This window comes from Chamaea fasciata, unplaced genomic scaffold, assembly GCF_029207755.1.
Source record: "Chamaea fasciata isolate MVZ Bird 193981 ecotype frontalis unplaced genomic scaffold, bChaFas1.0.hap1 SCAF_3, whole genome shotgun sequence".
NCBI lineage: Eukaryota > Metazoa > Chordata > Aves > Passeriformes > Sylviidae > Chamaea > Chamaea fasciata.
The window spans coordinates 43,353,131-43,366,544 of record NW_027094088.1 but is presented as its reverse complement, the minus strand read 5'-3'; the positions used below and the strand labels follow the sequence as shown (position 1 = coordinate 43,366,544).

At 34.6% G+C, this 13,414-nt stretch overlaps 1 protein-coding gene across 3 annotated transcripts in view; it reads left to right on the top strand.

Moving 5' to 3' along the window:
• Positions 1-13,414, top strand: part of SIPA1L2 (signal induced proliferation associated 1 like 2) — a 126,931-nt gene that overhangs the window by 65,870 nt on the left and 47,647 nt on the right. For all 3 annotated transcript variants that reach the window (XM_066178790.1, XM_066178789.1, XM_066178788.1), the window contains exons 6-8: positions 1,740-1,914; positions 5,607-5,710; positions 11,929-12,086. In XM_066178790.1, coding sequence (XP_066034887.1) covers positions 1,740-1,914; positions 5,607-5,710; positions 11,929-12,086 — 437 coding nt within the window. The remainder of the gene's footprint in view (positions 1-1,739; positions 1,915-5,606; positions 5,711-11,928; positions 12,087-13,414) is intronic.

Below are 13,414 nucleotides of genomic sequence, written 5' to 3'. Positions count from 1 at the left end.
AATCCCCTGTGGTTTAAGTAAAACTATTTGACACAGGGACTGGTTTAGAGGTGACAGTGTGGTCACCATCATTTAAAGTCTCTGCTGGGATGTGTCAAGTAACAGCAATGCTTCGTGTAATCTAATGTTTGTATGACCAGTTATCTTACAGTTTCCTCCATGAATTGTTCATGCTAGCTTTCTGCTGAATAAAATTGTCTCACCAGCGTGCAGTCTGGAAGCTTTTGTTAAATACCTAACTCTCTTTGAAGTGGGGGTCAAGGAAGCATTCTGGATGGGAATAGCACCTAATGCCAGTCAAAAGGAAATGACAGGAGCAAACCAGTATCTTCACCCTGCCCTGCTCCAGATTTCATTGGTCTGACTCAGGCAGCTCCTACAGTGCATCCATAACCCAGAATCCCCTTTTATCTCAGATGGTCGTCCATCCCATTCTACATCAAACTTACTGCTTCTGGCTCTTCTGTGTTCTAGGCTGGCCAGGTGAAACCTTATTCCTTATTTGTGTCCTCACTAAGCGTGTCCTTCTCTCCTAACAGCTCTCTGGTCCATGGCATTCTGCCAGAGCAGGTTCCACAAGGGCTCACCCCTACACAGAGCCTTCATCTCCTTATGACTCAGGGGAAGCAGCCTGTTGTTGTCACCTTTGCTCTAGCAGAAACACATCCAGCCTCTGCATAACATGCATTTTGGTCACTAGCCCTGAAGTTTGATTAAGAGAGGTCTGCAGTTGGAGAGTTGATTTGAGTCATATATAATGTCTGGATGTATAGATATATAGATAGATAGATAGATAGATAGATATAGATATAGATATAGATATATAAATATAGAATATAGATAAATGTCTGAAGGGAGTTGGGTGTGACTGATGGTCTGTCAGTTTGTGAAGCTCTAGAAGGTGTCAGTGAAGAAGTAATCCATCCTCATGGAGGTTTCCTCTTTGTCAACTTAAGTGTGGATAAAAGCTGAGAAGAAAACGGTCTGCTCAAGAAGTAATGATCTCTCTTTATACCTAATGTTCTACAGTTTTTGTACTTTATTTTTGAATAGATGCGATTTATCCCTTTAATGTTCCAAAACTGAGAATCTGTTTAACAAAGCTATTTGTCTGCAATCTAATTTCTTGTTTTAAGTATACTTTTTAAAATGGCAAATAGCTTTTAACAGTGCATGATTTTATAAGGAAGGTAAACAATCACCTATAATAGAAATTACTGTTCTGAGGGCCTGTTTTAACTGAACTACAGTGAACTTTAAAGGGTAAAAATGAGGGATGATAAACTCACCTCCTTTTAAATGTGAGAAAAAAGACCAATTTACATATATTGCCAACTAAAATTTTCATACTGTAGCCTGAAACAGTGTGTTTTTATAGATAACAAAGTGAACAGTCTTTGTACTGCTTTTTATCTGTGTTTGAATACTGCCAATCCAGTTTTCTTTCAAGAGTTGGAGGGTGTCTTTTGTGGGGTTTTGGGGTGTTTTTTTGTTTGTTTGTTTTGGTTTTGTTGTGGGTTTTTTGTTTGTTTTGTTGTTTTTTTGGGGGGGGGGTGGGGTTTGGCTTGTTTTCATACTGCGGTGACTTAATTTCCTAAATCAGAACACTTATTTTTTCACTTTCAGATGCCTTCTGTCAGGAGTTGTAACAGTGTTATATTTTAATTGTCAATATTTATTCTAGTATTGACTTTTCTTTGCTTCTGTAATTTTTCCTTTTTTAAATTTTTTTATTTCAGCTGAGTTTTCAACATAAGATTGGTATCCTTTACTGCAAAGCAGGCCAAAGCACAGAAGAAGAAATGTATAACAATGAGATGGCAGGACCAGCTTTTGAAGAGTTCCTTGATCTACTGGGCCAGAGAGTACGGCTAAAAGGATTCAGTAAATACAGGGCTCAGCTAGATAATAAAAGTAAGTTATGTTTCAAGCTATGGGAGAAAGGGTAATCATTCAGCTGAAACTCTGTAACTTCTGTTGTCTTTTCATGCTTTTGACTTCTGGTTTTGAATAGTAAGATTATATGGTAAATGAGGAAGATGAAGCATGGTTAGAGCATGTAGCAAACCTTTTCTGCAAGGGTATTTACTTTTTTGGTGGCATTAGTAGAACTGAAAATCAAAGCAATTTATTTAATTTGTTTTCATTTAGTTGGAATCATGCTGCATGAGTAATATTTCCCCAGGTACACTTTAACATCTTATTCTCTCAAAGGCAATAAAAAGATATGTATTTCAAAATATGGAGTAATTTCCCTTATTGTAGCTTAACATAAATTCTTCCTTTTACCCAACACACACAAGCATTAAAGTTTCCTGGTTTCTCACACATGCAAGTAAGCATGTCATCATTTTTCAGTTGATAATTATTAATCTACCTCAGGTCTTTCAGTTTCCCTAAGTGCAGTAGTATAAAAATTTAAATATACAAATTGGTTGGATTTTGGAGCAAAATAGGAACTGAAGTATTACTGTTAAAAAACAATGATATGTTAAGACACTTCTTTATTAGCACTGTTTTCACTGCCCTCAAATTTAACTTAAATTCATTCTTTGTTAAATGATGTTTTAGCAGGATTTTGACAGCTGATCATATGAGCTGTGATCTAAGGATATCTAGTTATTCATCTTCTATTTTAACATAGTGTCAACCTAGTAGAAGCACCACATTTATTTCCAATAATTATTGGCTTTTTGCTTAAATCCATGCTTGTTTCCCTTTAATAGTTCAAGCCTTTTAGAGACTATTGCATCCTATACAGAATAATAACAAATCATTTTTCAAATTAGTTTGTAGAAATACATATTAACATGCTGTGGATGCCACAATTCTGGAATGAATTGATAAATATGGATGAAAAATTGAAAGGAATATGGGATGTTTGGGTTTTCCTTTTTTTCCCCAATCAGAGCATGACTGAATGTCACCTATTAAGTTGTTCATATGAAAATAAATGCTGGTCTGTCAGCAAATTCAGTTTCTGTATTTGATGTGCTTCAATACGAACTTACATTGCTGATCAGCACTGTGTGTGTTTCAGTCAGTAACGTGATTTTAATGTTTTACAAAGTCTGTGTGCCATTAACTGTATTGTCCTGTCATAGTGTGTTCTCATCACTTGCAACAGGCAGAAGGGACTTAAGAATTCAAAAAGATACAGTGTTTATTATTGTATTAAATGTAAAGTACTGGCTGAAGTGTCACATTTTTGTTACACTTGTTTTTAAATGTAACGGTACAAGAAGTATTACTGTGTGTTGTATTTAGACTTAGAAAATACATTATTCTGACTGCCTGCAGGTTCAGAGGAGTGTGATAATTTAGTCTCTGGGAGCTATATTTTCGGTAGATACCATTCAGTAATAAATCTTGCTGAGTTCTTGTAGGAGTCAAATTTATTAAGTTGTTATATTCTCAAATGCTTGACTAGCTGTGAGATTTTTCTCTAGAAAGTTCCATTTTAAAATTTTGTTTATCTTTAAAAATTGTTTATTTAATATTTGGATAAGTAATTGGTCCATTTCTTACGTAGCAGAGAAAGTAGAATGTTGTGATGAGTTGCCCTGTCTGGCAAATAAGCCCTCACCTCTCGTGTGCGCACCCACCCTCCAGTTTGTGAGTCGAGATTAAGAGAGTTCAATGAGTGAAGGGAAGAAAGGAGACATAAAACCACAAAAAAAACCAAAACAAAAACAAAAACAAAAAACCACCCCAAAACCTCCCAAACAAACAAAAACTCTAAAACAGCCACAACCCATCACTACATCAATCAGGCAACAATACAACTGATGCAAAGGCAGTCACTCGCCACCTGCCATTAGCTGACTGATGCCCAGCCATTCTCTGAGCAACATGAGCAACAGCTACCAAGAAAAAAACTCCCCCTGCTTCAGTTTTCCTGCAGAACATGACTCCATAGGGTATGGGGTATGTTTTTGGACCCTTTGCTTGGCTGTCCTGGCTGTCTCCTCCAAAAGTCTTGGGCTCCCCAGCATGCTCCCCGGGGCAGGGGACAGTGTGAGGGGCAGAGCAGCAGGGCTGGTGCTCTGTGGGCACTGTTTGGCCCCAGCTAAAACCTCTGTGTGTCACCAGCACTGCTTTGATCACACAGAGAACACACAGCACCACGTGGTCTGCTATGAAGAATTTTAGCTGCAACCAAGCCAGACCCGGTGCAAATGTCAAGAACATATGGAGTGTATTAGCTATAAAAACCTCTTTTCTGTCCTTCTTTAGTGCAGTTTTAGTGGCATGCAGTTCCAAAGCCCAAGATAAAGAAATAAAAAAATGAAATGAAACTTTACCAATTCAATACTATATAATTTGTTTTGTATATATTTTAAAACATATCAGTCTACTAGAAATGAGAAAAAAAAAGTTATATTGTTGGAACATATTTTCTCTATCTCTTCAAAACTGGCTTTCTAAAATTCCACTGAAAGGTTATAATGGAATTAGATTTTCAGCTAAGATTTTGAAATAGAAGAGTGCAATAAGGTTTCTTTTTTTTAAGCAACATTTAAGAAACAAACTTCAGTTGAAATTATGCTTTTTATTTCTTATTCAACTGTAATCTGTGTTTAATAAATGAAATTAATTTAATTATCATCCAGACAGAACTGATGCACCCAGTTATCATATGAATGTGCTCCTAATTGTATACACACAAATATTTTTAGATATAGGGCTGCAGATAAAGAAGTGTATGGTTATATACTTTTATATACTTTTAACTGGAGAACTGACATGACTAGTTGATTTTGTTTTGGGATGTAGTTACTATTCAAAACAAATCAAAACTCCAAAACCTTAAACAGTGTGTTAAAGAGTGTACTGGAGAATATTCATTGCTGTAGATAGCATAAAATTGTGTTAAAAAATAAATACACATGGAAAAAGAGAAGAAAAGTTGGTACTTGTCTTGACTCAATAAGGTGTTCAATTGAGTTCAACCTTAAACTTTTTAAAAGTTCATTATACTTACTGAAATAGTCTGTACAAATTGAAGAAAAGGAATAAAAAGGATTAACGCATGGCTACAGTGCAAAACTCATTTACTGTAAACATCACAAAATGCTAACCATTCATAAACTTTCTAAATAAAGTAAAATGTTAATTCATATCATATATGAAATTTTTTAAAATAATTTTCAAATATATGTATTATGCACACGTTTTATGTTTTAAAAATGTCTGATCTGCAGCATGTGTTTTAATGTTAGATTTGAAATAGCCAGTTCACTTTTGAAAAAGTACGGGTTTAGGCAATTGTCCTTATTATTGTTTAAATAATGAAAATACATGTTATATAAAACTACGCTCAAGTAGCTAAGTGTTTGTTTTTTCGTGATATGCCAATAGATTTTAAATTAGTTTATTTAGGTCTCAGAGACAGCAAACTCTTCGGGTTTTTTTCTGCACGTCTCCTCTATGTCACAGTACAAAAATAGACTAGATTTTTAGCTGATGGAAACTGGTTTTGTTAAATTGTAAAAAAGATAGAAGTTGCTTAAATAGATTTAAATCACAGCATGCAGAGAGGTGTCCTAAAAAGTAGTATGAATGTTTTAATTTACTGACCTTCTTGCGATTAAATTAATTTTCAGCTGATTCAACAGGAACTCATTCCCTCTATACTACCTATAAAGATTATGAATTAATGTTTCATGTATCAACAATGCTTCCATACATGCCCAGTAACAGGCAACAGGTATGTTTTTTTAGCTTTTCCTTGTCATTTTACATTATAAATGTTTGACATTGAGTGTTGAGGTTTTTTAATAGTATTGGTTAAAAACTGAATTGTTTTAAAAGAAGTACGACTCAATTATATTTATTTTATTGAAGTATTGTAAGACACTAGAAATCTTGTAGGATTTTTATTCTATATAGTTCAGGCACTTATGCTGTTTACCCTATTTCATTATATTATTAAAAGGCAATATTGCCTCTGGTGAAAAAGTTATTTTCAGTTTGGGCTGAATTCACATCTTATGTATGTTTTAAACATTGAATGGAATGAATCTTGAAAATAGTCTTATGGTTAAAATATGCATGTAATGAGATTTTTTAAAAACTATTCCACTTAATCCTTGCATTACGTATCTTGAAATGTTTATTAATGTGTGAGCTCAGTAATAATTTAAAACTGTATCCTTCAAGATGTCTGTGAAAACAGGAAATTGCAGTGTATTTTTCTTATTTCTAGAGAATTCCCTTTGCTTATATAATAATTCAGAATGTCTTCAAAGCATTAAGGATGGCTAAAAACCAGCACAGCATCCAAAGTGTGCAGTGCACCAGTAAGGTTACTCTGTCTTGCCTGTCTAAGATATTTCTTGGGACTTAATTAAAACATACAAGCACATTTGGTATAATATATCAGTATTAATGCTTAGAAGAAATGCACTACAATTGCTCACAGATCAGACTGATGGTAGTTTGTAACTTTCTGTGCCACTACTCTGTGTTCCTTTTGGTATGCAGAAGTAAGTGTTGATTTATTTAGTTAGTTTTGGAATATTCTTGCGTTACCCTGCAAGTTGCAGTCATTTCCACCATTGTGGGAGGTTGTCATGAAATAAGGATGCTATCTCACTTTGGTTTTGAACAACACACAAAAGATGCGTACTGGTTGATTGTTGAACCATTTGGGAGTTAGATCTTTCATGTTTGTCCTACCAGTAGGTCTTGTGTGAGCAGAAAGGGATGTGTCATGGCAGCAAGAAAAGGATAAAATAAAATTACTGAAATTCATCAGAAGGGATAAATAAAAAATGGAAGAAAGTATATCATGCTAAGTGTTTTAAATAATCAGTGCATAGAGCTCTGAAAAGTTTGAAAAGCTGTTTCAAGTGAACAGTTTAAGACATTACACTTAGTATTTAGATGTGGTTTAAAGAAACTAAATTAGGAATCAAAAGACAAACTTTTCACCGTATGAGTAACACAAAGTTTAGATGACTCACTTCCTAAAATGTGTGGCTTTTAGGAGACAGAATGTTCAGCTACATCAGACGCTCAACTGTGGTGTAGCTAGTAATGAAGGGGTTGGATCTTCATCACTGATTTCAGATTGTTCTGCTTCTCTAAACTTTCAGTTGCATCTTATAACAAAACAGGATTAATTTATTAAACGCACTAGGAGTTGTTCTGTCTGTAATCAGTCTAACAATCTTTGACTAGAAATACATGTAAGTAGGGAAAACTGTACTCTGTTAAGATGATATAGTACACTGAATGAGCTTGCCTTAAAAGAATAAAATCAGTATTTTCATAGCAAATCACAGGCACTGACAGTAAATATGGCCTTACTTGGAGTTTATTACTTTTGTTGTCTTTCGTGAATTTTCCTCGTTTGTGAGAACAGGATATCCTCTTGCCATGATCCACTTATTTTCATAGTTTTTTGCTGTTTGTCTGTCAGCTTCACTGCTGTGTTGCTCAGCCACCCCCGTTACTGTCCTTTCACTTCTTCCTGTGCCTTCCTTTCATTCTTACCATATCCTTATGTGTCTTACTTTATAGTCAGGTGCTGATTCTTGTGTACAGCAAAATCTTTCAATTTTAACTCCGTGGTTTTCCCTAGCAACAAGCACTCCTTTCCACAGTGTTTTAGTAAGCTCTCATCATTGTCCCTTTAAAAGGTTCAATATTTAGTAGAAGCACAATGTTGTTATTCATGGCTTTCTTGGGATCAAAATAATGTGGCAGTTTTCCAAGTTCAAGCAGAATGCCTTTCTGAAGACCCACCACATTATTTTTCAGGTGATGAGATCTATCAGTGTTTGCACAGCATGTACACTGTCTTAATGAAATGTGACAAGTGCACCCAAATTACAAGAATTTAGCCAGCCTTAATGTGCAAAACAGATCTGTAATAACTGTTTATGTTTTTCTTCTCTTACTGTTTAGTTCCAAAATACATAATGAAGTCTCTTCAGGGTTTGGCTCACTGCATACCCAAGTAAGGGGAAGTTAGAGACCACGGTAAATTTCCTGTCAGGTTATATTAGGAATGAAGCCCCCCATTCCATAGTTATTTTCTGCTAGCATATTATGTATGTACTGGTTGAGGTTGTTGCATCCTTTCCCTGTGTCCCTTGTTTGGTAATGGCTCGGCAGGGTATTCAGTCACTCCTCATAATCTACGACGGTGACTTTCAGTGTGAGCAAGCACTGAGCATTGCTTGTGTTCCAAATACCTGTGGGCCAAAAACAGGCCGCACCAGAACTGTTTGTTGCTTCTTCCAGGATATAACTACGCCCTGCTTGGTCCCTGATCAGGACATCCCTCTAGTTTTAGAACCAGCAGGAGATCCAAAGAGCAAGGTAATTTTTATTTTGGCTGCAACATAGGCTGGGAACTGTCAAGTCAGCTGCTCCTTCCCTAGGACGGAGAAGACAACCAGCCCTGGTGTGGCCAGTTCCTTTTCCTTTACTGGCCTTTTCTTCAAAACAGTTCAAGGCTTTACCCTTTAAACTTTACCTTTGCAATGTCCCTTTCCAAATCATTCCCTTGCAAGTTTCCTATTCACACATTTGCAGTCTGCTTGTGTACACCTGGTCAGACCTGATTAATCCAAATCTGTTCAAATAATCAGTTTTCACCTAGTTTTATGAAAACTTTAAAATGAAACAGATATGCAATAATGAAATAAGCTTGTTGCATTTCACTACTGTTAAAATAATTGGATTACAAGACCTATGATTATACCAAACTGAGTTGATCAGATCTGTTGAGAGAGCTTTTACATTCATTTCTGGTTTTGGTACTGGCTAACAACACAAATTGAAAGTAAAACATTTGAAACCACTTATTTTAGAAATGTACTAAAATAAGTTTGGAGTTTTTCTTATTTGACTCTTAACACTTCATCATTTACTTGAATGAAGAGTGTATTTCACTGCTATTTCAACAAGAATTCCTTGTTGTTTTGCAGTTTGACAAAGCAATTAATCCTACAGAAGTAGGTAGATTTTTAAGGCTGAGCACAAGCTGTTAATATGCTAAGTTTTAAGACAGTTTTTTCCTTCAGAGATGCATATCTGAAAATTAAGAATTGAGTCACTAAAATCTGAGAATTAATATAACTATCATTTAGTCCAAATAATTTTAATCGAATGGATTCTGCTTTTCTAACATATTTTCCTGACTGGACTCGCCTTTTTGTGTCTTGTATTCTTACATAACATGTCACTGATTTCCTTTTGGCTGCCTATCATACTTGATTAGGTTTATTTTCAAATTCTAACTTGACAATGATGCCTCCTTACTGCAAGTAATTTCTGTAATCTCTGCACCCAGATGAGAGTTCTTATTGTGTTCAACATTGGCATGAGATTCTTTAGAGTATGTTAGAAAGGCAGATTAAAAAAAAAAAAAATGTACAGCATCCAAAAACCCCCAAACCTGAGCAGACCTCAAAATGGGAGAGGAAGGGGAAACTGAGAACCTGAAAAGAACACCCAAGCAAACTAGGAGGTAAATGTTGGGAGAAAAATCTAGGCTATAGAATGGAAAGTAGAAAAGGGTTTCCTATAGATAATTTTGCTGAGTTCTGGTTTCCCTCCATTCCTTTTTCATTTTCAGTATGCTATGCTTATCTCACTTTTCCCAGAGAGGTATGTGTTCCCTCCTTCTTCTCCATTCAATACTTTATTCTTTTCCTGTTCCTTTATCCTATCCAGAGCACCTCTTTCCATGTTCCAGATCACCCCAGTTTAATTCTCCCCCCTTTAAAGTTCTTTGCATTTTGATCCTCTGTGCACAGCCACAACTGTGCTTTGCCTTTTGCATTGTGTCGAAGTTGACTGACCACTTATGCATGACAACTATTTATAAGTGTTAAACTGGTTTTATTTTAAATTGAAGAAGTCACTAAGATCTCTACAGTCTTGGTAAGGTTCTTAAAAATAATGACCTGTCTTCCTATTTCTGTGCCTTGTAGAGGTTTCCGCTCTTGAAAAATATCCTAACGATAGGATATGGTAACTGCCATGCTTTTAAAAATCTTTGCTAGTAAAATTTCAAACATTTCTAAAACTTACCTCCAATTAAGTGAGTGTTGTTCTTGCTTGTGCTATATATGATGCCAAGCAGAACCTCCTAAAAGGGCCTACAAAAGCAGAAAATACTCTTGAAAAACAGTGATTGTCTTGAAAAATAAATATACGTTTAAAGAAGATTGCATTCTCCTTTTATAATTTTCTCTATGGAAATGTATAGACATGAACCACTGTAGCAAGAACAAGTAATTGAGCACCTAATAGTATAACAAGGGCAGAAATTAATCACCTTGTACTTTGTAACTGGAAGGTTGCTTACAAATTTAACTGAGTTGTAAATTCCAACCTGTGAGACAGTAATAACTTCTAAACATTAACTTGTGCTGCCCTACTATGAGCTAATTGTATGGCTCACTAGATGAGCAAATTAAAGTACCTGACACACATAGTTCTGTGATCAGTTCCTCATAGTGCACTTCTGTATGCAACAGTCTGTGTATCTCAAATGGCTCAAATAACCAGTTATTTTCATTTTAGTCTTAAAAACCTGAAAACCTGACTGAGCCACATGACTTACTGTTTTCTGTTCCTATGTCTGTTCTAAAGCTTCATAAGAAGTCTGATTCCTTTATCTGTATTTGGGATTTTGATTACGTTTAAAATAATACAGATATACTTCATGCTTAATTGTAGCTTTGGCCCTTCTGACTACCTTCAGAATATCATAATTTATGTTATTTTAAGGGCTGTAATGAAACATACTTATGGGTTCTATGCTTTAGCATGTGCAACTTAGCTTTTTATGATTGGTAGCTGAAATGCTAACTTTTAGTGGAACTGGAAAAATGCAAGAAAATACTCTTATTAGAAAGAATCTGTTCCGTGAAATCACCTTGAAAGAGAAATTTTTACTTGCTCTGTCATAAAGTTTTCAAGTAAATTTATTCTTGAATCCTTTTTGGTTACACATGAGCCAAGGTACAGCTTTAACTGTCTGTGCTATTAGTTGACAATGCACAATCTTTGGCAGACTTGGGGTAAACGTTTTAAATGTAGCACCTGGTAGACTGCTTTTTCTTGTCTGTTACTATACAATATTTGGAAGTTACAATACTCTTCCATGAAGAAAGTGGGAGTCATTTAACTGTGTCATTTTGTCGGGTTTTTAGGTGAGAAAGAGTAGTAGTCCCTTATTGCTGGATGTTTTGCAATTTTTACTAAATTTTAGCCTATAACAATGATTTAGTACTTCAAATTAGTCCTTAAATGTGTTTTGATGATAAAAGCTACCAATTACAAGAACAAATTTTTAATTGAAGAGCTCCTAATAGCTGTTGTTTCTCCGTGAGTTTTGGTTCTGTTCCTCAAGTATGCCGTTGTTAACATTGGTGATGGATGTTCGCGATAATATTTTTTTTTATAAGGATCATAATATTATGGACAATATTTAATAGTATTGTACATGGAAAAGAAAGTTTTATTGAGATATAGAAGCAATATGGTATTTTCAATGTAGAGACAAATATTACACTGTAAAGAGGGAATGAATGTACAGTTTTCTGGATAGTGAGAAATGTCAAGTGATGCAACACTTTTTTATTACTGAAGTGATGCCTTAGTGAGAATAAGAAAAATACATTTTTCTCATAGAATAAAATATAAATGAGCAGAAAGTATGGAGAACTAATGTGGGGATGTCAGAAAATTCAGTAGGATTTTTGTGAACTTAGCCCAATTTCCTTTCCCTATATTTTTGCAGTTCTGATATCCTTTACATATCCATGATGCCTTAAAAGTTATTTCTGAAAAATTATGCTTTCTTTGTATTGGTTTGACTTGTTTGGGGTTTTTTTTCCTAAGATGATGAATTTGTGATTTTTTTTTTAATAATTAATTTTTCAATGCATGTTTCTTGTCTAGCTGCTAAGGAAAAGGCATATAGGAAATGACATAGTTACCATTGTCTTCCAAGAGCCAGGAGCACTTCCTTTTACTCCAAAAAATATTCGTTCCCACTTTCAACATGTATTTGTCATTGTCAAAGTGCATAATCCTTGCACTGAAAATGTGTGTTATAGGTGAGTAGAGCCTTATAACTATTTAAGTTTGTTACTAAGACTACAATGCAACTGTGTTTTCTAGATGCTTTGTATTTCTCATAGATATTATGTGCTCAGTTTTAAAATTCCTGCTGCACTTCCTCTGCTTTTGAAACTCCAGTGTCTCCCTTGCACACATCTACAGTTAGGGGGCTCAGTTTGTAGGCTCAAAGGGGTATGTGCAGCACTCCATGTTGCTGATTTTTGGCCACAAAACGGGGATATACCAAGTTAGTGAAAATAAGATTTGCAGACACACCAATAGAAATTAATTTAGAATTTGAATTGCATGTTTTCTTTTTTTAAAGAAAGTGATTTAAAGTATTTCAGAGGGTCCTTTAACCTGTATGAATTCCTGAGTATGAAAATATGACACCAGGATGAGTCATAGCCTTTAAGCGCATGAATGAGGACTTCTGGAGAATGAAAAAGAAATCATAAATTTCAGATGATTTTACCAAATCTCACATTTAAGTCACTGCATCATGAATTTTAGCAAGGTAACCAAGGTGGAAGCACATTTGTGAATTGATTGGTAATTGTGCAAATAGTGATAAAGACGTGAGGCATAATTGCACAGGTTTATTTATAAATGTTATTTATTCATTGTTTAGAATGAAATTAAAATACATCATGAGGGTGGGTCATATTACTGTCTTTTACCTGTCTGCTGTAACTTAAACTATCTTTCAGGGCTTGATTTTGTTTCAGTAACTCTTTTGTGTTGATTAATACATGACATTTCCTATGTTATATTTTTCTTACTGTTAAACTGTCATTCCAAATTTGACTGTATTTCAGTCAAAAAAATAGTAGTTGTACCTAATGTGTACACTATTTTGAAATTCCTTTTCAGTTGAAGTATATTATATATGTATCAAGAAGAGGTATAATTGTATCAATTAGGAAATATTCCTATTTTTCTTACGTTTTGCTTCAAACTGTCTAGATCAAGAATTGTAAATGTTTTCCAATTTTATGAGCATAGAATGGGCAGCTTAAATAGGTGCAGAATGCTCCATTATAGTCACATTTGCCACCAATATTTTTTTTATTGAATTCACACTTCATTGCAGTAGAAGATTTAAGGATAAAAGTTAATTCTGTTTCTATTTTTTACATTTCTTAGTTTAAAGACAATGCAACTAAGTGACAGCTGAAAATGATAGATTTACATTAAAATAATTTTAAAAGATACTTCTCTCCTTTCTCGCAATTCACTTTAATGTTTATTACAGTAAGGAAAGGAGACATTGACACTCTAAGAAGTTATCTTTGATATTTTTTGTTTTAGTATAATACTTCCA